This window comes from Oncorhynchus nerka, linkage group LG5 (genome assembly GCF_034236695.1).
Source record: "Oncorhynchus nerka isolate Pitt River linkage group LG5, Oner_Uvic_2.0, whole genome shotgun sequence".
Taxonomy (NCBI): Eukaryota; Metazoa; Chordata; class Actinopteri; order Salmoniformes; family Salmonidae; genus Oncorhynchus; species Oncorhynchus nerka.
The window spans coordinates 61,531,346-61,555,674 of record NC_088400.1 but is presented as its reverse complement, the minus strand read 5'-3'; the positions used below and the strand labels follow the sequence as shown (position 1 = coordinate 61,555,674).

Genomic DNA, 24,329 nt, shown 5'->3' with positions numbered 1-24,329 from the left:
ATATGGTCAGCATCCGTATTTTATTCGGTCCAACTGTGAGAGAGAGCAAACAAGACTGACTTCCCCCCCGACTCTCTCTCTCTCGCTTCTTCTTTTCTGCCCCTTGTTTTCTGCCCCTTAATCAACTGTATGTCAGGTCAACCCAGTCAGTTAAGTTTTCACTTGTGTTGTAGCTGTTTGTGAGAAATCAATCTAGACAAAATACCAATATATATTTTGAATAAAGTTTAGTGCAGTAAAATGCCAGGGAAGTGCTCTTTGGGGCAGGGTGGTAGAACCGGGACTCAGGTGATTACAGTCCTATGCTGCACTGGTGCTCACTGTGACTGTCTTCCTCTGACAATTGTGAGTAAAAATGATTACTATGTAGTCTGGCTGTTTTTAGTTGTCTTTTGCTGGTCTATCTCTTCAAAAATATCACACAAATGTGTGTTTTATTCGTATCCAGACAATGTTATTACCCTTATCTACTAATTTCTAATGGACTTTTTTCCTTTCTACTGTAGTTTGTCTTTTTCAGTAAAGCAAACTTCTTGTGAATTATGTTGATAATTTGGATGACCTATAAATAATAATCTGTCAGTTATTTTGAGGACCACAATACCATATAGAACATCATAAAGAACATCAGTTTTGTCTCACAAATAAAGACTATGTCTGCTATGATGTCTGTGAATACTTCTCTCATACCTGCTTTGTAAAACACTGAACCCTTTTCCATGAAGGTCTTGTCTTCGCAGAGTCTCACACACATAACTCTCCCTCACTCAATAATCTTCCAAGGCAATGCAATGAATTCAAACATGAGAGTTACACATTCAGGACCAATGTCTAATACTTATAATGTTCAGCTTTGTGGAACTCTTTGTTTACATTTGATTAGTTGATTTTGTTTGGTTATATTTGTCGTGAGCCAAAATGCGTATCCTCTTGAAAAAGTTACTATCCATGTTGCTTTCCCTGCCATCCCGATCCTTCTTTACTAACCCATTCCTTTGCATATTCCGTCATCTAGTGGACATAAACTGTTATTACACTAAGGAGACACGAAGAAGTGTGTTTTCTAAAACACGGGTTTAGACATTTCCTTGACCAAGCAATAAGACATAACTTGATGTTTCAGAGATTTCCTGTTTTGGATGAGCAGCAATCAAAGCATTTTGTATTTCATCAACAGCGGAAGATTAGTAAGTGCTAGAACCAGTTAGAATTTTGGATCAGAATGTGCTTTAGATCTTAGTTCTCAGTTATGATTTCTGAATTCTAAATTCACTTTATTATTGGGGTCAACAACAGTATTTTCTTCTGATGTCCAATTTTGGGATGTTTGCTCATTGACTTTCTTCTCACTACCTCTTCACTTATGGTAAATCGACTAACCCCCCCCGCCAAATTCTGAAAATGACGTCTCTCTCTCTCTCACGCTCTCTCTCTGTTTCAATGTGAATGTCAATTTAAGGGACTTTATTGGCATGGGAAACATATGTTAACATTGCCAAAGCAAGTGAAGCAGATAATATACTAAACTGAAACCAACAATTAAAACGTAACAGTAAACATTACACTCACAAAAGTTCGAAAAGAATAACGACATGTCAGATGTGATATTATGTCTATATACAGTGTTGTTATGATGTGCAAATAATTAAAGTACAAAAGAGAAAATATAGGTTGTATTTACAACGGTGCTTGTTTTTCACTGGTTGCCCTTTTCTTGTGGCAACAGGTCACAAATCTTGCTGCTGTGATTGTACACGGTGGTATTTCACCCAATGGATATGGGAGTTTATCAAACTCAAATTTGATTTCAAATTCTTTGTGGGTCTTTGTAATCTGAGGGAAATATGTGTCTCTAATATGGTCATACATTGGACAGGAGGTTAGGAAGAGCAGCTCAGTTTCCACTTCGTTTTGTGGGCAGTGTGCACATAGCCTGTCTTCTCTTGAGAGCCAGGTCTGCCTAAGGCAGCCATTCTCAATAGCAAGGCTACATATGCTCACTGAGTCTCTCTCTCTCTCTCTCTCTCTCTCTCTCTCTCTCTCTCTCACTTCTCCTCCTCTGTCCCTTAAACTTAATCAACTGTGTGTCTAGTCTACCCAGTCACTTTGTGCTGGATCTCTGCTTACAAGTCTAAATCTATCCTAGACCAAGACAAAACTATTTTTTAAACAAAGGGTTACTATAGTGAAGTTTAAAGGCAGGGAAGTGCTCTTTGGAGCAGGGTGGTAGAACCATGACTCAGGTGATTACAGTCCTGCTGCACTAGCGTTCACTGTGACTGTCATCTGACAATTGTGAGTAAAAATAATTACTATGTATTTTGCCTATATTTTTCATTGTCTTTTGCAAGTCTATCTCCTAAAAAAATATGATACAATATGTTTTGTGTTTTCTCTTATTCAGACAATGTTTTTACCCTTTTCTACTCATTTCTAATTTGATAGTGGTCTCCTTTTATCCTCTCTGATGAACAGTACGAGTAAAACTCTTGGACACACCTACTCATTCAAGGGTTTTTCTCTATTTGTACTATTATCTACATTGTAGAATAATAGTGAAGACATCAACACTATGAAATAACACATATGCAATCATGTGGTAACCAAAAAAGTGTTAAACAAATCAAAATATATTTGAGATTTGAGATTCTTCAAAGTAGCCACCCTTTGCCTTGATGACAGCATTGCACACTTTGCATTCTCTCAACCAGCTTCATGAGGTAGTCACCTGGAATACATTTCAATTAACAGGTGTGCCTTGTTAAAAGTTAATTTGTGGAATTTCTTTCCATCTTAATGTGTTTGAGCCAATCAGTCGTGTTGTGACAAGGTAGGGGTCCAATTTGTAAGTCGCTCTGGATAAGAGCGTCTGCTAAATGACTTAAATGTAAATGTAAATGAATACAGAAGATTTGGTAAATGGTCACTTTCAACACACACCACTAGGCGTCTCAGCAAATCAAATCAAGTCCATATTATATTATGTCATATTATGTCAAGAACAGTTCAAATAAGCAAAGAGAAACAACAGTCCATCATCCACATGAAAGTCCATCAATCCGGAAAATGTCAAGTACTTTGAAAGTTTCTTCAAGTGCAGTCGCAAAAACCATCAAGCGCTATGACGAAACTGGCTCTCATGAGGACCGCCAAAGGAAAGGAAAACCCAGAGTTACCTCTGCTGCAGAGGATAAGTTCATTAGAGTTACCAGCCTCAAAAATAGGCAATTAACTGCACCTCAGATTGCAGTCCAAATAAATGCTTCACAGAGTTCAAGTAACAGACACATCTCAACATCATGTGTTCAGAGGAGACTGCGTGAATCAGGCCTTCATGGTCGAATTGCTGCAAAGAAACCACTACTAAAGGACACCAATAACAAGAGGAGACTTGCTTGGGCCAAGAAACACGAGCAATAGACATTAGACCGGTGAAAATCTGTCCTGTGGTCTGATGATTTTTGGTTCCAACCGCTGTGTTGAGATGCAGACGCAGTGTAGGTGAACGGATGATCTCTGCATGTGTGGTTCCCACCGTGAAGCATGGAGGAGAAGGTGTGATGGTGTTGGGTGCTTTGCTTTTGACACTGTCAGTGATTTATTTAGAATTCAAGGCACACTTCACCAGCATGGCTACCACAGCATTTTGCAGCGATACGCCATCCCATCTGGTTTGTGCTTAGTGGGACTATATAGTATTTCAACAAGACAATGACCCAAAACACTCCTCCAGGCTGTGTAAGGGCTATTTGACCAGGAAGGAGAGTGATGGAGAGCTGCATCAGATGACCTGTCCTCCACAATCACCCAACCTCAATCCAATTGAGATGGTTTGGGATGAGTTGGGCCGATGGATGAGATGACCGCAGGAAAAGCAGCCAACAAGTGCTCAGCATATGTGGGAACTCCTTCAAGACTGTTGAACAAGCATTTCAGGTGAATCTGGTTGAGAGAATGCAAAGAGTGTGCAAAGCTGTCATTAAGGCAAAAGTTGGCTACTTTGAAGAATCTCAAATATAAAATATATTTTGGTTTGTTAAACGCTTTTTTGGTTACTACATGATTCCATGTGTGTTATTTCATAGTTTTGATGTATTCACTATTATTCTACAATGCAGAAAATAGTCAAAACAAAGAAAAACACTTGAATGAGTAGGTGTGTACAAACTTTTGACTGGTTCTGTAGTTTGTCTTTATCAGTGAAGCAAACTTTTTGTGAGCTATATTGATAATGTGGATTACCTATCATTAATAATCTGTCAGTAATTTTGAGGACCACAATACCAACAGCTATCAATGTTATTGCAATTTCATTCGATTATCTAATTATGCTATATATCAGGACCCCAAATGTAACAGTTAGTCACTTTATTATTCTTTGTTATTTACTCTAGAACTGAAGAAGACGGCAAGCCATTGGGCACAGACGTCAATTCAAAGTCTATTCCACGTGAGTTCAACATCATTAAATTGAGATAACGTTGATTCAACCAGTGTTGGCTCAGTGGGAAGCCTCTAACACAATGACACTCAAGGTAACCATGCCTGGAAAACGAAGTGGGCTTACATTCTCTCAGCTGAGACTCTTTCTTTGTTTCCTGATGTATTGCTGGAGTCTAGCTGATCCAGTATGTGGGTACTTCCTGAAAAACTGCACAATCCGGGGTAATCTCAGTGACCCCTCTAACATGAAAGTACTCTGTTATAACAGGAATCTTGAAGTCATACCTTTAGATATTCCGCTGAAAGTAAGCAATTTAGACTTGGCCATGAATAAGATTTCCAAGATCGAAAAGTTGGATTTTACAGACCTATCAAACCTCAAAATTCTAAACATGTCCATAAACCAGATCTCTCAAGTGGATGATGGGGCTCTTGGACACCTAGATGCTCTTCAGGAGCTGGGTCTGGCTCATAACAGACTCACAACCCTGTCAGACCATTTGTTTCAGGGCCTGGCCAACCTCTCCCTGCTACATCTGGACAACAACCTCATTGCAACCATCAGCTCCTCATCATTTCAGCCTCTCTCCAGTTTGAAGACAGTGAATTTAACCAAGAACAACCTTTATAATATGAAGGAAGTTCAGGCCATTGTACAATTACCACACTTACAGGAGTTGTACATTGGGAGCAACAGATTCACATCTTTCCAGTCACAGGAAATATCAAACACTTCTTTAAAGCTGAGAGTGTTGGATTTATCCCGGAATCCATTGGAAATCTTCAGAGTCACGGGAGATGTTTTTCCTTACCTTGAGGTGTTAGACATCGCCTACTGTGGCCAACTTGGACGCATGGAATGGGATGTGCTGAACAGGTCTTTTCTGAGCAACGTCGATCGTCTCAACTTGAGCGGCATTGAGATGTCTTTCGAGAGGATGGTATGGTACTGCAGACTGTCAACTCCTCATTAGTCCATCTGAGATTGCAAGACCTTGTAAACGGCTCAAGGCTAAAGGTCAAGGCTCTCACTGATATTGCCTGCCATATACCTAAACTCAGCGTGCTCCGACTGGAATATAACAACATAGGTAATCTCTCTGAGGAATTTCTCCAGTCATGTAAACACATGACAGAAGTGGACATATCAAATACTGGTCTTACTCAGCTGTCTGAATTTTCATTCAGATCAATCGAGCAAATAAGTGCTTTGAAACTGGGCCACAACAGGCTTTCTTCCGTACCAAAGGCCACAAGAAATCTACCTACACTGAAGATCCTGGATCTCAGCTTCAATATCATCAATAAACTAGGCTGCTCAGATTTCTCCAATCTTACAGGACTCACACAACTCTTTCTTTTCCATAATCAAATCCCCAACCTTCCAGGATGTGTATTCCAGGATTTGAAAGACTTAAGGATCCTTAAACTGGGATCAAACAAAATCCTGACCTTGAATGATGCATTCATGAATGGGTTGCACAAACTTGAGACTTTGTTGATGGCAGGCAATAAACTGAGCTCTATCAGAAAAGGTGAGTTTAAAAGCTTAGTATCACTCAAGAATTTGTTTTTATTTGACAATCAGATTGCCAGTATGGAAGATGGAGCCTTTGAGGGATTGGTCAACCTTACAGAACTTCAACTGGACTCAAATAAGATCACTCAAACAGACATAAGAAATACTGTGCTCACGGGACTTCCACACTTAAGAACTCTTGATATATCCTGTAATTACATCACATATGTAAATGATGATAAATTAGACCCTCCACCCTTCTCTCATCTGACATCTCTGGAGAACCTCAGGATATTTAGTCAGCGTCACAAGGGACTGTCTCATCTACCTATCAACTTTCTTGAAGGACTGAAATCTTTATTGTCATTCCAGGCAGGGAGTCTCAATATTAAGGACCTGCACCCAGACACATTCATTCACACACCCCAGTTGTGGTTCCTTGATGTCAGTAAGAATGAGTTCACAGCCCTCACTCCAAAGCTGTTTCACCCAACCCCAAGGCTCAACAGCCTGTACCTGTCCAAAGCACGACTTCAGTCCTTAGATTTCCTCATAGGAGCAAAGCTCAGTAGAGTCACTTTGTTGCAGGTGAGCAAGAACGACATAACAGTAGTCAATGAGACAGTGTTGCAATCTCTCCCTGCCTTGACATACCTGGACATGCAAGATAATCCTTTCACCTGTGGCTGCAGCGATGCTTGGTTTGTCCAGTGGATGGAGAGCGACAACCAAACACAAGTTGTTGGTGCAGGAGAATTTACCTGCAACTATCCTGCCGATCTAAAGGACACCAAGCTGTTGGATGTTGAGCTTCAGTTCTGTACAGTGGACTTAGGACTTTACTGCTACATCTCTACCACTTGTCTGGTCCTCCTCACCCTGGTAGCATCCTTTGCCTACCACTTCCTGAAATGGCAGGTAATTTACGGCTATTACCTCTTCCTGGCTTTCCTCTATGACACCAAGCAAAGGAATAAGCTCACGCCTCATGGCTGTCAGTACGATGCCTTCATCTCCTACAACGCCCACGATGAGCCCTGGGTCCTGAGGGAGCTTCTGCCAGAGCTGGAGGGAGAGCAGGGCTGGAAGCTGTGTCTCCACCACCGGGACTTCCAGCCAGGCAAACCCATCATAGACAACATTATGGACGGCATCTACGGAAGCCGCAAGACCATCTGTGTCATCAGCCACCGCTACCTAGAGAGTGAGTGGTGCTCCCGGGAGATCCAGGTGGCCAGCTTCCGGCTCTTTGATGAGCAGAAGGACGTCCTTATTCTGGTGTTCCTGGAGGAGATCCCTACCCACCAGCTGTCACCCTACCACCGGATGAGGAAGCTAGTGAAGAAACGCACGTACTTGAGCTGGCCCAGGAATGGGGAGCACATTGTGCTCTTCTGGCAGCAACTACGGCTGGCTTTAGAGACCAAGGACGGCCCTGCTGAGGAAAATCCCATCCTCTCTGGTGTGCAGGCTCTGTGATAGTGACACGTTGATAGTGACACCTCACTCTGAACCTTTTCTGTATATTTACATGAGAATATTGAAGATGCACTCTCACACTTTTGTCTAATTTCAGCCAGTTGTTTTGAAAGTGGTGCTCACGAGCCAGAAGTGGTCCCCGTTTCCTGTGTATCACGTCATCTAAAGTGTTTTTTTGCCTATTAGTATTATATGTTATGAATTAATTTCATACTATACAGTATGTTATGATTTTATTGTGCTTATCATCCTGGAGTGCATCTTTAAGACGTTCCTAAGAGTATTGATGTGCCCATGGGTCAATCTAAGTAGCATATGAAAAAAATCCCCATCAAAGTTAGTTTAAGCTAGAGATATCAGTTTCTTTGCATGGGTCTCAGAGCAATTGATATTATTCTGTACATTTATCTTCAAGGCCAAATGTAGTTTGATATGTTATGTTTTTTATGGTATTTTTTTATGGTATTAATACAAAACGTAGCTAATAAGCTAAGTAGTTACAAAGTAGCAAAAAGTTAGTAAGTAGTTGAACAGTTCCTCACTAGCCAAAATGCTAAAGTTGTCCGTGATGAGATTCGATCTCGCAACCATATGCCCACCCATCTGTCATATGCAACTATGCCAAAACTAACATACCATACTAAATGGAGTGTTTCGGATTTTCAGTGCATTTAGAAAGTAATCAGACCCCTTGACTTTTCCCACATTTCGTTACGTTACAGCCTTATTCTAAAATGTATTAAATTAATAAAAAATCATCATACATCTACACACTATACTCCATGATGACAAAGCAAAATGTGTTTTTTTGACATTGTAGCTAGTTTAATAAAATGTTTCAACAGAAATACCTTTTACATAAGTATTCAGACCCTTTGCTATGAGACTCGAAATTGAGCTCAGGTGCATCCTGTTTCAATTGATTCTTGAGATGTTTCTACAACTTAACTGGAGTCTATATGTGATAAACTGAATTGATTGGACATGATTAAAAAAGCACACACCTGTCTACATAAGGTCCGACAGTTGACAGTGCATGTCAGCGCAAAAACCAAGCCATGAGGTCGAAGGAATTGTCCCTAGAGTTCCAAGACAGGATTGTTTTGAGGCACAGATCTGGGGAATGGTACCAAAACATTTCTGCAGCATTGAACGTCCCCAAGAACACAGTGTCCGCCGTCATTCTTAAATGGAAGAAGTTTGGAACCACCAAAACTACCTAGAGCTGGCCGCCCAGTCGAACTGAGCAATCAGTGCAAAAGTGACTTTCTCAGGGAGGTGACGAAGAACCCGTTGGTCACTCTGACAGAGCTCTAGAATTCCTGTGTGGAGATGGGAGAACCTTCCAGAAGGACAACCATCTCCTCAGCGGGCACATAAAGAGAAACAAGATGATCTGGTCTGATGAAACCAAGATTGACTCTTTGGCCTGAATGCCAAGCGTCACGTCTGGAGGAAAACTGGCACCATCCCTACGGTGAAGCATGGTGGTGGTAGCATCATGCTGTGGGGATGTTTTTCAGAAGAAGGCACTGGGGCTATTTAATCCATTTTAAAATGAGGCTGTAACGTAACAAAACGTGGAAAAAGTCAAGGTGTCTGAATTCCTTCCGAATGCACTGTACGTACAGAATAATGCGAAATGCTCTGAGACTAGGTTTGCAACCGTTTATGTTGGCTTTCCGCATCTGCAGTGGAAGGTGGCTGAGCTACAGCGATGTTAGTCAGACCATGAAACAGCCGAAACGGTTTGGCCTACAAACTATTATGACCCCTCTTTGGAAAGTCACAGGCCTGATCTGAAGGTAAACCAGCACTGATTCCACTCTATGGAAAGGGGAGACTCTTACGAACAAGGTGATATTCTCCGTTTTGTCACAGGTCTCAGCTGAAGGTAACCCATACAAACTAATTGAAGTATGAAGGTAGTTTTCTTCTAACAAAAATAAGGGGTTACATTTAAAAAATATATATTTTAAAAAGTCAGCTTTCTTGTATCTCCTAGATATCGGAGAGACCAGTGATTAATTTGTAAATCGGGAGGTGCCGGAACAATAAAAAGTGAGCTCGAGAGTCAGGTGACCTGGGGAGTTCTAAGGTACCGGAATGAATTAAAAAATTAATTACCTTCATAATAAATCTTTGCATGCATATCATCACATTTGCGTAGTGGCATAGAGCAGTAGAATTAAGGCACTTATAGAAGTTGCACACATGGAGAACATTTTTAGTAGCCTGGGGTCCGGGAAAATGTTAGTCTTTTATAAATTAATTTCAGCAATTTTATGTTATTTTACCTGACTGGAGACTTTGCCAGAATATTTTTTAGTACCGCAAAAATGATCGAAATGACAAGCTACTTTGACACTGACAAACTGAGAAATCTGAGATCAATTAAAAACGACCTTGTCTTGAATCCATCAATAGTCTAGGCCTAGTTGTGTGAAGACACATATTGTAGGCTACAATATGCGGGGCAAATTATAGTCCTAAAAATGCTTCCAGTTTGACTGACTCACTCAGCTAACTCAATCAGCCTCTCGCTCTCTCTTTTGTAAAAATAATACTTCGAAGTTGATCAAATATTTTGGTAGCCTACAGCAGAGTCTTCTCTTTTCAGTAGGAGTCATTTGCCTTACAACCTGTGTTTTCACTTGAATGAACTTAAAATACTCAAATATTGTGAAAGGCCTGTTTTTTCTGCATGGTGTTTTTTCACTGACAGATTTGCCACTCGTTCCCGGATGTAGGCTATTCCTTGTTTATTAGGTTACAATCCACAGCTACTGATCCTCTGTCACTAAATTATAAATTATTGTTATGGTGTAGTGGGCTATTCGGAATGATTTAATCAATTTCTGAACAGACAGCAGTAATAATATAACTTTGGCAAATGTATTTAAATGTATCAAGGGTGCTGCAGTTCATTCAGAATCCTTCGCATGGCTATGATTCTATGAGGAAATAAATGAGAGATGTGAGTTGCAGGCTCATGTCTATCAGAGTAGAGAGAGGGAGAGAGGTCATAGAAAGTGAAACTCATTCTAGTTATGTGAGACATACTGGCCGCTTCTCACACAGCCAAGGCCACGCGTTGGTCTCAAACATTGCTTACAATGTTACACAAACCAATAACCCGGGCCGAACCAACCAAAATCAACTCTTAGAATATTAGTCCCACCTTAAAAATGTACTTTTTCACATTACTTTTCTTTCTGGGGGCCGGAGAATGAACTAAAGGCTAAATTAAGCACTGGGACAGACACATCAAAAACCTTATTCCGTATGATTTCTTTTTGGAAAGACTTTTTATTTTATTTTTTACATTTATGAGTATGTTATTCAATGCGTTTCTATGGGCTTTAGTAGTAAAGGGCAATTTCAATATTTTATCAAATATTTTTTTTAGAGGGTAGGAAATGCTTATATTTGTAAATTGAATAAGCCAATTCATGATCATATTAGATTATTTTTTCCTTGTCATAGATATTATTGATTTTGTTACTAAATGAATGCAATATAATCACACTTTTACAGTTTATTTGTACATTTTGATATCTGTCATACAAAATGTTCAGCATAAAATGTGATAATAAAGTATCAATTGAAGCGTTCAAAGAACATTGTTCGAGTGACTTGTGTGTTGTGGTGATGTGATTTTATGTATTGACAGCAGGTTTGGATAATTTTCTAATAAGACACCATGTTGTACAGATGTTCACAGTTGTTATTCATCGAACAGAGATCGCAGACACACTGACTCCTATTCCACACAGCCCATCATGTCTGGGGGGATTTTGTTAGGCTCTGGACGGATCCTGCTGAAAGCCAGTAGCCTGGGTGTCTCCTAGTGGTAGTACTCAGGGTCCACATACACTTTGATGTAGGCTGCACATGCCTTCCTTGATGCCGGAGATGGGCAGTGGGGCCTCTCTGGCTACTGCCCCAGGGGTGGCAGACAGGTCCTTATCACAGGCGGCTTGTTACTCCTTGATTGAGGAGGATGGGCTCAATGTAATGGCTGGAACAGTATAAATGGAATGGTACACTCTTAGATAAATGGTTTCAAAAGGGTTCTTCAGCAGCTTCAGGTTCTTCAGGTAGAACCCTTTTTGGTTTCAGGTAGAACCCTTTTGGTTCCATGTAGAACCCTCTGTGGAAAGGGCTCTACCTGGAACCAAAAGGGTTTTACCCGGAGTTCTTCAAAGGCTCCTACTATGGGGACAGCTGAAGAACCCTTTTAGGTTCTAGAAAGCACCTTTTTACTAAGAGTGTATCAAACACATAAACACGTTGTTTCCATGTGTTTGATACAATTCCATTCACTCCATTCCAGCCATTATTATAAGTCGTCCTCCTCTCACCAGCCTCCTGTGGTGCTTATGTCCTTCTCTCTCCACTTATTCAATATTCTTTCCTCTCACCTGTGGATGAAATAAAATCAATGAAGTATGAATGAGAAATAGAACGATAAATACAAGGGGAAAGTCACACAAAGTATCCATATCAGTTTAGTTTCACCATAAAGGTCAAACAAAGTCCAATTTTGGTCTGTCTCACTTCCTCATTCGCTTTCGTTAAAACATCCCCCAGGACACCCTTTTTTGTGTTTCTATTCGTGTTTCTTTCTGAGAATGATACCTTTACTCCCACTCCCTGTTTCACTTCTTCTACACACACACACACACACACGCACACGCACACACACACACACACACACACACACACACACACACACACACACACACACACACACACACACACACACACACACACACAGTATTGTAGAACTAACCATGTGGTTAGACACACAATTCAGTCTCATTCAAAATCCTAGTTTCCCTAACCCCTACCCTAAATCTAACCCTTACCCTTTTAATTTTTTTATTTGACCTTTATTTAACCAGGTAAGCTAGTTAGTTGAGAATAAGTTCTCATTTACAACTGCGACCTGGCCAAGATAAAGCAAAGCAGTGCAACACAAACAACAGCACAGAGTTACACATGGAATAAACAAGCGTACAGTCACTAACACAATAGAAAAAAAGAAAGTCTATATACAGTGTGTGCAAATGGCGTAAGGAGGTAAGGCAATAAATAGGCCATAGTAGCGAAGTAATTACAATTTAGAAGATTAACACTGGAGTGATAGATGAGCAGATAATGATGGGAAAGTAGTGATACTGGTGTGAAAAAGAGCAGAAAAATAAATAAAAACAATATGGGGATGAGGTAAGTAGATTGGGTGAGCCATTTACAGATGGACTACCCTAACTCTAACCTTAACCATAACCCTGAACCTAACCAAAGCCCCTAACCCTAAAACTAAACCTAGCTCCTAACCATAACCGTAAACCTAATTCTAACACTAACACTAATTCTAACTTTAACCTTCCACACACACACACACACACACACACACACACACACACACACACACACACACACCTTGATATGAGAGTGAGAGAGACGTCATTCTCCCTTTCATTGCATTTTATTTCCTGTCACCTGTGGATGAAATAAAGTCTATGAAGTAGGAATGAGAAATAGAACAATAACAAGGGGAAACAGTATCCATATTAGTTATATTACATCATAAAGAACATACAAGCAAGGTAGATCTACTGTTGTATCACAATGTGGTATCAGTTCCGGCTCACAAGTAAGGACTATGTCTGCTATGATGTCTGTGAAAACTTCTCTCATACCTGCTTTGTAAATCACTGAACACTTTCCCATGAAGCTCTTGTCTTCACAGATGATCTAACCATGCATGCCATTGTTGTTATTATGTACATAGTGCTATTTCTATTGTTTTATCACCCTTTCCATTATTTTATTTCACTAGTTCTGCATGTTGGAGGTTGAAGCCAAAGATTTTCACTCTACCCTGCAATCACACCTGCAACCCTGTTCATGTGACTATTAAACAATCTGATCTGAATCTGAATGAAATAACTCTCTCCCTGACTCAATAATCTTCAATTAAAATGCACTGAATTCTAACCTGAGACTTACACATTATGGACAGTCTTATAACTGTCATCTCTATGGGACTGGGTTTCAATTTCATCAGTTGGTTTTGTTAAGTGATTCATTGGGAGCCTAAACACGTATCCTCTTGAAAGTTATATGCTGCATTAGAATTGCATTCTGAGATTTCTTTACGAACACATTCCTTTGTATACTTTGTCATCTACTGGACACAAACTGTTATTACACAAAGTAGACAGAAGTGTCTCTGAGAACTCTGGTTCAGTCATCTTCCTTGACCAAGGAATTGAGAGAGATATTCAGCAGTGGGGGGCTTTCTATGCCTTCAGAAAAAGCCTAAGGATTTACAATTGTATTGATATATTTTAAACAAAATTCTGTTTAAATTTCTATGTAATATTTACAATAATTTGTATGACCTTCTGAATTCATCTCTTCAGTTTGTGTTGGAAAGAGAAAGGTTACTACTGAAGAGAAAAAAATATCCAATCAGGATTTTTTTTGGTGGTCTCTGGGTAGAAATATCTAGCTAGCTCAGCCAGCAAATGCCTCAGTTCTTATAAGTGCCCTTATATGTTCAGCGTCAGTATTTTATTCGGTCCAATTGTGAGATGGATCAGACAAGTCCAATTTCGGTTTGTTTTCTCTATAACCTTCTTCTCACTTATGTTAACTCACTCATCCCCCTCGCCATCCCTCTTCATATTAATATTCCTTCATTCTTTCTGAGAATGACACCTTTACTCCCACTCTTGCTACACACACACACACACACACACACACACACACACACACACACACACACACACACACACACACACACCTTGATATGAGAGCGACGTCATTCTCCCTTTCATTCCATTTTCTTTCCTCTCACCTGTGGATGAAATTTAGTCTATGAAGTATGAATGAGAAATAGAACAATGCACAAAGGGAAACAGTATCCATGTTAGTTATATTACATCATAAAGTACATACAAGCAAGATCTACTATTTTCTTTTCCAATTCTGGGATGTTTGCTCAATAAATTTTACCTTATGTTACACTGAACAAAAATATAAATGCAACATGCAACAATTTCAAAGATTTGACTGGGTTACAGTTCATATGGGGTGGCAGGGTAGCCTAGTGGTTAGAGCGTTGGACTAGTAACCGGAAGGTTGCTAGTTCAAATCCCCAAGCTGACATGGTGCAAATCTGTCATTCTGCCCCTGCCACTGTTCCTAGGCCGTCATTGAAAATAAGAATTTGTTCTTAACTGACTTGCCTAGTAAAATAAAAAAAAATATATATGAGGAAATATATCAAATGAAATAAATGAATTAGTCCCTAACCTGATGATTTCACATGACTGGTAATACAGGTATGTATCTGCTGGTCACAGAAAGTAGGACATGGATCAGAAAACCAGTCAGTATCTGGTGTGACCACCATTTGCCTCATGCAGAGCGACAAGCTCCTTCGCATAAAGTTGTCCCACTCCTCTAAAATGCCTGTGAAGAGCACACTCCAGCATGCCAGTGACTATCGAAGGTGAGCATTTACCCAATGAAGACGGTTACGACGCAGTTTAAGACCCTGGTGAGGACGACGAGGACGCAGATGAGATGCTTTCTGACAGTTTGTGGAACCCACAGCTTCATCAGCTATCCGGATGGCTGGTCTCAGACAATCCCGTAGGTGAAGAAGCCGGATGGGGAGGTCCTGGGCTGGCATGGTCGGCGGTTGTGAGGCCGGTTGGATGTCCTGCCAAATTCTAGAAAACAGTGTTGGAGGCGACTTCTGGTAAAGAAATGAACATTCAATTCTCTGGAATGTAAAAAGTGTCAGTGTTAGTACCCGTTTGATGTTTGGATCAGAATGTTCTTAGTTCTAGGAAATAAATATCTCAGGTCTCGGAAAGTTCCCGTATATGGTCAGCATCAGTATTTTATTCGGTCCAACTGTGAGAGAGAGCAAACAAGCCTGACTTCCCCCCCGACTCTCTCTCTCTGTCACTTCTTATTTTCTGCCCCTTAATCAACTGTGTGTCAGGTCAACCCAGTCTGTTAAGTTTTCACTTGTGTTGTAGCTGTTTGTGAGAAATCAATCTAGACAAATACCAATATATATTTTGAACGAAGTTTAGTGAAGTAAAATGCCAGGGAAGTGCTCTTTGGGGCAGGGTGGTAGAACCGGGACTCAGGTGATCACAGTCCTATGCTGCACTAGTGCTCACTGTGACTGTCTTCCTCTGACAATTGTGAGTAAAAATGATTACTATGTAGTCTGGCTGTTTTTAGTTGTCTTTTGCTGGTCTATCTCTTCAAAAATATCATACAAATGTGTGTTTTATTCTTATTCAGACAATGTTATTACCATTATCTACTCATTTCTAATTTGATAGTGGTCTTTACCTATATTCCTTTCTACTCTAGTTTGTCTTTATCAGTAAAGCAGACGTTTTGTGAATTATGTTGATAATTTGGATGACCTATAAATAATAATCTGTCAGTTATTTTGAGGACCACAATACCAACAGCTACCAGTGTTATTGCAACTTCATTAAATTGTTTAATTATCTTACATTTCCATCCCCCAAATGATGTAACAGCTAGTCACTGTATTTGTCTTTGTTTTTCTCTCTAGATCTGAAGTAGATGTCAAGCTCCTCACAATGACACTCAAGATAACCATGCCAGGAGAACAAAGTGGGCCTACATTCTCTCAGCTGAGACTCTTTCTTTGTTTCCTGATGTATTGCTGGGGTCTAGCTGATCCAGCATGTGGGTACTTCCTGAAAAATGGCACAATCCGGTGTAATCTCAGTGACAACTTTAACATGAAAGTACTCTGTTATAACAGGAATCTTGAAGTCATGCCTATAAATATTCCTTGTAAAGTAAGTGTTTTAGATGTGGCCATGAATAATATTTCCAAAATCGGAAAGTTGGATTTTAAAGGACTGTCAAACCTCAAAATTCTAAACATGTCCAGAAACCAGATCTCTCAAGTGGACAATGACGCTCTTTTACCCCTAAAGGTGCTTCGAGAGCTGAATCTGGCTCATAACAGACTCACAACCCTGTCAGACCATTTGTTTCAGGTCCTAGCCAACCTCTCCCTGCTACATCTGGACAACAACCTCATCACAACCATCGGGTCCTCATCATTTCAGACTCTCTCCAGTTTGAAGACAGTGAATTTAACCAATAACAACCTTTATAATATGAAGGAAGTTCAGCCCATCGTACAATTACCACACTTACAGGAGTTGTACATTGGGAGCAACAGGTTCACCTCTTTCCAGTCACAGGAAATATCAAACACTTCTATAGAGCTGAGACTGTTGGATTTATCCCGGAATCCATTGGGAATCTTCAGGATCACGGCAGATGTTCTTCCTTACCTTGAGGTGTTAGACATCGCCTACTGTGGCCAACTTGGACACATGGAATGGGATGTGCTGAACAGGTATTTTCTGAGAAACGTCAAACGTCTCAACCTGAGCGGGATTGAGATGTCTTTGGAGAGGATGGCTATGGTGCTGCAGACTGTCAACTCCTCATTAGTCCATCTGAGACTGTATGACATTAGTGAAGAGAGGGTCAAGGCTCTCATTGATTTTGCCTGCAATATACCCACACTTCGCTTGCTCCGACTGCATCATAACAACATAAGTGCTTTGTCTGAGGAATTTCTGCAGTCATGTAAACAAGTGACCGAAGTGGACTTAGAAAATAATAATATTATTCAGCTGTCGGAGGTATCATTCAGATCAATGGAGCAACTAAGTACTTTGAGACTGGGCCACAACAGGCTTTCTTCTGTACCAGATGCCACAAGAAATATATCCACACTAATGCTCCTGGATCTCAGCTTCAATATCATCCATAAACTGGGCTGCTCAGATTTCTCCAATCTTACAGGACTCACACAACTCTTTATTTTCCACAATCAAATCTCCAACCTTCCAGGATGTGTATTCCAGGATTTGAAAGACTTAAGGATCCTTAAACTGGGATCAAACAAAATCCTGACCTTGAATGATGCATTCATGAGTGGTTTGCACAAACTAGAATTTTTGTCGATGTCATACAATAAGCTGAGCTCTCAATCTCTAAAGGAGACTTTAAAGGCTTAGCATCACTCAAGACCCTGCTTTTATTTGACAATCAGATTGCTAGTCTTGAAGATGGAGCCTTTGAGGGATTGGTGAATCTTACAGAACTTAGACTACAGTCAAATAAGATCACTCAAATAGACATAAGAAATACTGTGCTCACGGGACTTCCACACTTAAGAACTCTTGATATATCCTGTAATTACATCACATATGTAAATGATGATAAATTAGACCCTCCACCCTTCTCTCATCTGACATCTCTGGAGAACCTCAGGATATTTAGTCAGCGTCACAAGGGACTGTCTCATCTACCTATCAACTTTCTTGAAGGTCTGAAATCTTTATTGTCATTCCAGGCAGGGAGTCTTAATATTAAGGACCTGCACCCAGACACATTCATTCACACACCCCAGTTGTGGTTCCTTGATATCAGTAAGAATGAGTTCACAGCCCTCACTCCAAAGCTGTTTCACCCAACCCCAAGTCTCAACAGACTTTATCTGCCCAAAGCCCGACTTCAGTCCTTAGATTTCCTCATAGGAGCAAACCTCAGTAGAGTCACTTTGTTGCAGGTGAGAAAGAATGACATAACAGCAGTCAATGAGACAGTGTTGCAATCTCTCCCTGCCTTGACATACCTGGACATGCAAGATAATCCTTTCACCTGTGGCTGCAACGATGCTTGGTTTGTCCAGTGGATGGAGAGCGACAACCAAACACAAGTTGTTGGTGCAGGAGAATTTACCTGCAACTATCCTGCCGATCTAAAGGGCAACAAGCTGTTGGATGTTGAGCTTCAGTTCTGTACAGTACACTTAGGACTTTACTACTACATCTCGACCACTTGTCTGGTCCTCCTCACCCTGATAGCATCCTTTGCCTACCACTTCCTGAAATGGGAGGTCATTTACGGCTATTACCTCTTCCTGGCGTTCCTCTATGACACCAAGCAAAGGAATAAGCACAAGCCTCATGGCTGTCAGTACGATGCCTTCATCTCCTACAACGCCCACGATGAGCCCTGGGTCCTGAGGGAGCTTCTGCCAGAGCTGGAGGGAGAACAGGGTTGGAAGCTGTGTCTCCACCACCGGGACTTCCAGCCTGGCAAACCAATCATAGATAACATTATGGACGGCATCTACGGAAGCCGCAAGACCATCTGTGTCATCAGCCACCGCTACCTGGAGAGTGAGTGGTGCTCCCGGGAGATCCAGGTGGCCAGCTTCCGGCTCTTTGATGAGCAGAAGGACGTCCTGATTCTGGTGTTCCTAGAGGAGATCCCTACCCACCAGCTGTCACCCTACCACCGGATGAGGAAGCTAGTGAAGAAACGCACATACCTGAGCTGGCCCAGAGTTGGGGAGCACACCGCGGTCTTCTGGCAGCAACTACGGCTGGCTTTAGAGACCAAGGACGGCCCTGCTGAAGAAAATCCCATCCTCTCTGGGGTGCAGGCTCTGTGATAGTGACATGTTGATTTGAAACAACCATCACACTTTGAACCTTTTCTTTACATTGCATGAGAATATCATTAAGAAATGCTTACACATATGTCATGACGTTGGCCTGGGGCTTAGGTTTATGACAGTCATAAATACCTCTTCCCCCCTTTTTCCTCTCTCTACCCTACTGATGTTACATTTGCAAAACCCTTGGTTAACGTAGAGATTCTGGGAACATCAGAAGGTGGGGGGAAATGAACTATATTCTGGTAATCCGACCAACTGAACATATGCAGTGGTACTTAATGAATATGATGTCAGTTCGGTTGTCATCTGAGACATTCTCATCAATGATAAGATGGCATAAACTCTACAGTGGAAAGTCTACACATCAGAGTTATCGGATTCACATGGAATTGTTTTTCAATTTAAATGTTTGAATATGAAATTATTTGTGATGGGATGAAATGCGATTTTAGCTTCTAAAATGTGAGATTTGGGTTTTCATAAGATAGGGCTCTGCTCAATCAGTGGCCCGCCCCTGTGAAGGGACATGGTCTATAAATCTTTTCAAACACGCCCTCCTCTCCCTTCCTATATAAATCCTTGACGACAATGTAACCTCCTGTTCCGAGTTCCGAGGACGATGGTCCGATGTCAGAATGGTCCAGATAATAACTACAGAACGAAGCCAACATCAGCATGAGCTTTGGTTGCGATTGGTATGGACTTTGAACTCTTATTCACTACAGAAGTGATACCTCCTAGCCGTTGAGTTAGCAACAGCCACTGCAAACGAGGGTTAGGAAGGAACAGACAGACTATCCCGTCTACCACACAATGACGTTATACAACATATTCAATTTACCAGCAGAGACATTCTTCAAAGGCCAAAGGACTCGGTTGGGCAACACGGCCTTCCATCTACCACCAACCTACCGAAACTAAGCTCAGAGTAAATATTTATTGCATTTTCCTTTTCCAAATGGGCGGTAATTTAGAATGCATAAGATACTGTATTTACGATAGCACAGCTTCGCCCCTTTGTTCCTCACTCTTCCCGCTCTTTCACTCAAACCTAGCCCTTTTCTTTGTGTAACAAGCTGTCATATCTGTTCCGCCCGCTAGGGACGTTTTTGACGTAATTTGTAATCAAGTTATATTAGTCAAATTTAATTATGTGTATGTGTAATTCTGTGTGATTAGTTAGGTATTTAGTAAATAAATAATTAAATCCAATTTTGTATTGCTGATTCAACTTGTTAGCCAGGGTTCGTGCAGATAACCAAGAATTTACAACTTTCAGATGAGACTGAATGATTAATATTGACTGCTATTGATGTAAAATATTACGATGTCTTTAAGAGTTTATTCGGAAGATAACAGCTCTATAAATATTATTTTGTGGTGCCCGACTCTCTAGTTAATTACATTTACATGATTAGCTCAATCAGGTAATAGTAATTACGGATAAATTATTTTATAGAATAGCATGTCATGTTACTTAATCCGGCATAGTCAAAGGCACGACATTATTGGAGCCCCCTGATAGGAATCTAAAATAGAAAATGATGCTTTCATTTTGATTCAGCCTGTATAAAATAGAAAAGCAGATGACATAATATACCAAGTTTATCGTACACATTTTTGGAGTGGTAGACAAGCATTATTGTGTGAGTGTGTGTGTGTGTGCTGAGGATTCCCCGCCTCTGTGTTGTTCTCTGACGTAGTCAGGGTAACGTAAGCGAATACATTTCTGAGGGTTGATAAAGCTAATTATAGAAATCTGCGAAAAAGAGCGTTTGGCCATTTCTGCCTGGTGCGTTTCAGACACGGGGAGGCTCGGTCATTATTAATTTCTTGAGCAAGGACAAAGAACCAGTCGATTGAAATTCAGGAGATGTAAGCTTGACCAGCGATATATATCTCTGTCTCTCTCGTGAGTAGACCAAGGCACATTTCGTTGTTGCCGGTTAAAACATTGTCAAAAAACGCAGAAAAGGGTTTGAACATAATACGTTATAAGTAAAACCTTTCCCTTGCCAAGGGAATCCTATGTGCTGCATTTTCAGGCACAAGGGAGGATTTAGCTTGCATGCTAAAGCTAACAAGGGAAATAGCCATTTTGTTTTCTTGTGCTACATTGAAATTCCTCCACCTTGCGGAACGGAAGTCCCGCCCAGGGTAGTTCCGTTTGATTTCAGTGTGTGAAATCATTGACCGTTGATGTGCCCTAGTATATTCTTTCATGAAGAATTATTCAGGTCACACTCAAGTCATTACTTATGATATCCAGACGGATATCAACGTCTTATCCAATTGAACTAATAAGTGTAAATCTGGCAATTTACATTCTGAAATAGATATTTGAAATAATGTCCAAATTGATGAGTTTTCTAAATAAAACATTGTAAACTTTTTCCAAACTAACCTAGATGAAGCAACTTCTCAGGGTAATTAAAGTTTAATACCCAGATAGCCTACCCAGGTAGGATTAATCATTGGCATTGATTAATTCATTAAATTTGCCTTTGCAAATACATTCACGTCCAACTTCCACATTACTGGTACAGTACTGATAGTTCATCAACATCTATAAATAGATTAAACTTGTCTTTGCAGCTTCCAATGAATTCCAAACCCAAACTTTGAACAAAATAGGAAAATATTTCCTCTAAATTTTTCTAATAATGTGCAAGCTATCAAAGGAGGTGGTCACCACTCCTCCGCTAATTAGTGAACCTCCACCCATAAAAGGATTGATCTCTGACCTCAGCAGCGATACCATCCCTAATTATGTCATTAGCGAAAAAACAGCTGAAATTGCGAACGCTCTCCCCACTTTCTCCCCACTTTTGCACTGATGTATCGCCATAAAAATGTGGCATCGGTCCAATACCACAGTGCACAGCTGAAGCACGTGCCAGACATGGCTAACATGAGGGGTGTCGCGGTAGGGGATTTTGCTATAGGACAGTTAAGGTACCCCCGTCAAGAGTGATACAAGTTGTCTCACTCAAGTTCTTATGTCACCCTGCTAACAGGTGACTCACAGGTCCGGTCCAGACTGACCTGGTTATGTATCCTGCCCTTTTATTCTGAGATTAGCCTTGTGTGATGCCGTTAGGCTTGTTTCGGGATCTTAGATAATATCAATCTTTACTTTCACTTTACTTTCACTTTCCCTTTGTATGCCCTTATATCTGGACTCACGCAAGCTATAACTTGGTTACGATTTACAGTCTATGTCCGTCGACTAATACTGCTTGAGTATTAATATAGAGTATTACTATTACAATAAAATGATTATTCTGTCCAAACCATTATATTGTCTTTAGTGTAGAATCTAGACTTGTTTCCCTAGATTGGGAGTGTCAGAGGTGTTCTCTCCCATTAGGGTTTTGGGTCTAGTTTCTACCTTTTATTCAATGTTTGCAGTTCACACAGTTGTACACGTTAATACAGTTTATTTTTGGTTCTTAATCTATAACATCAAACATCATCAAAACACTTACTACTATTAATGCCTTATATATGTATTACAAGAAGCGGTTAATTACCTTAGCGTAGGTTGACCTGGTTGGTCCCCAAAGAGTATGTTCTTCCACTCAATTGTTCTAGAGGCTTATCCAATCACTCAGTATCTGTTTCTCCTACTAGAAGTTTGTGCTATGATTTGCTGATTAGTGAAGAGAACGGTTTGAGATCAAGACCCTTTGTAACACCACTGTTGCTATTTATGCACTCCTGTTAGGAACTGGATGTATTCAGCACAAGGAGTGTACTGGGTAGCAGTCTCAGTATGTCTCATCCAGAAATCAGAAGTCAAGAGATACAATTGTTCTAGAGTATGAAAGTCAGATATTTACCTTTTAGGTTGATGATAGTTGAAGTATCACGAGCTGTCAGTCAGTGATAAGTCAAGTAGCACTATCATGCCTTTCCATTGAAAGCATGCTTCTTATATACTCTTTCTTCAGGACCAAGTCAACCCATGCTCTGAATTATATTTTTAAAGCGGCGTATCCTCGTATCCTCGCACTTCAGTGCTAGTTGCTAGTTGTAGTGCTTCTGGTGTCTGTAGACATGCATCATCTAAACCCAAATCTTCCATCAAGTTCACTCAGGATGAGGTGTCCTCAAAGCTCTTTTTTTGTGCTCTTGTGTCAGGGGACAGGTGGAGAGAACTGAGCAACTATTGACAAAGGCAGGAAATGAAAACATTCTGCTAGTCGAGGAACTGCGTTTGAAATCTGAACAATTAAAAGTAATTGCAAATACTTATGACGATGAACGAGCACTAACTCTTCAACAAAATCATGGTCTCCAGGAACAACTCGATTTAGCCAAAACTAAATACGATGCAGTCCACTCCAAACTAGATAAATCTGTTGAGTTATCTACAAACAGGAGCGCGCAATTTGATAACATGCAGGCAGTTTTGTTGAACGTTACTCAGAGTAACACGGTTCTACTCAAAATTCTGCAGACCAAAGGCAATCAATTGATGAACACAATGACTAAGTTGGATGACAAATCAGCAGAACTCATTGAAGTCACTGACCAAATGAATGATGAGAGAACTCGGTGATGAAGATGGAAATCAAGATTTCCAAGCAAGAGGAAGAAATCTCATCACGGAATCTCTCGCTCCGTACTCAAGACCTCTATCTGCAAACCATAACAGATAAGTTTGAGACCAAAAGGAGCAAGTGCGACACTTACGTGTCCAAAATCAGTGCTCTAAAGCACTCAAGTGGACTCTGCAATGCTGCAGAATACCACCCCTAGGTACCATCTGGAGGAAGTCCAGAATGGTCACGCTCTACATCGTGACTATCCATCCAAGCAACCGGAGCCCGGTACTCAAAGGAGTGAAGACGATAGGTTTCAGACATTGCCTCCATCATGTGTCCCTCAGTCTTTTCCTCTTGGCCATTTGGCACTGAGTAAAATGTTGCCTCTTGGCCAACAAATCCAAAGCTTGGCTTCTTCTTTTGGCCTTTCGGCCCCACTTTCCCCACAGGATAAAGCCAACCCTCTCCGCCTGCTTGACGCAGATTACCTTGACAAACTCGTCAAGAATTTCCCCACCTTTGACCCCGTTCCAGGTCAGCCAAACGATACTGAGACGTTCCTAGCTGACATAGAGGATGCGTTGGATGGCTACCCGAAAGCTACGGGTTCTGACAGGGTTTACCTGTTGAAGCGAACGTCGAATAGACACGTGACAAGGTTAATTCGCCTACAACAGCAACACGTGCTAAATGACTATGCTAAACTTGCCACAGCTCTGAAATTAGAATTCAGTGGTTCTGCAATTCGCAAACACGATAGCTCACTGGC

General features: G+C 40.8%; 2 protein-coding genes across 2 annotated transcripts; both read left to right on the top strand.

Annotated features, from left to right (window-relative positions):
• The first annotated feature begins 30 nt into the window (after positions 1-30).
• LOC115129778 (toll-like receptor 13) lies at positions 31-11,503 on the top strand. Its single transcript, XM_029660489.2, is given in 3 exon segments — positions 31-345; positions 4,395-5,382; positions 5,385-11,503. Coding segments are annotated over 2 exon segments (2,916 nt in total). The 5' UTR covers positions 31-345; positions 4,395-4,523; the 3' UTR covers positions 7,442-11,503.
• A 4,336-nt stretch (positions 11,504-15,839) lies between these two features.
• Positions 15,840-20,222, top strand: LOC115129779 (toll-like receptor 13). The gene is given in 2 exon segments (XM_065018820.1): positions 15,840-17,526; positions 17,529-20,222. Coding segments are annotated over 2 exon segments (2,910 nt in total). The 5' UTR covers positions 15,840-16,092; the 3' UTR covers positions 19,005-20,222.
• The last annotated feature ends 4,107 nt before the right edge of the window (positions 20,223-24,329 follow it).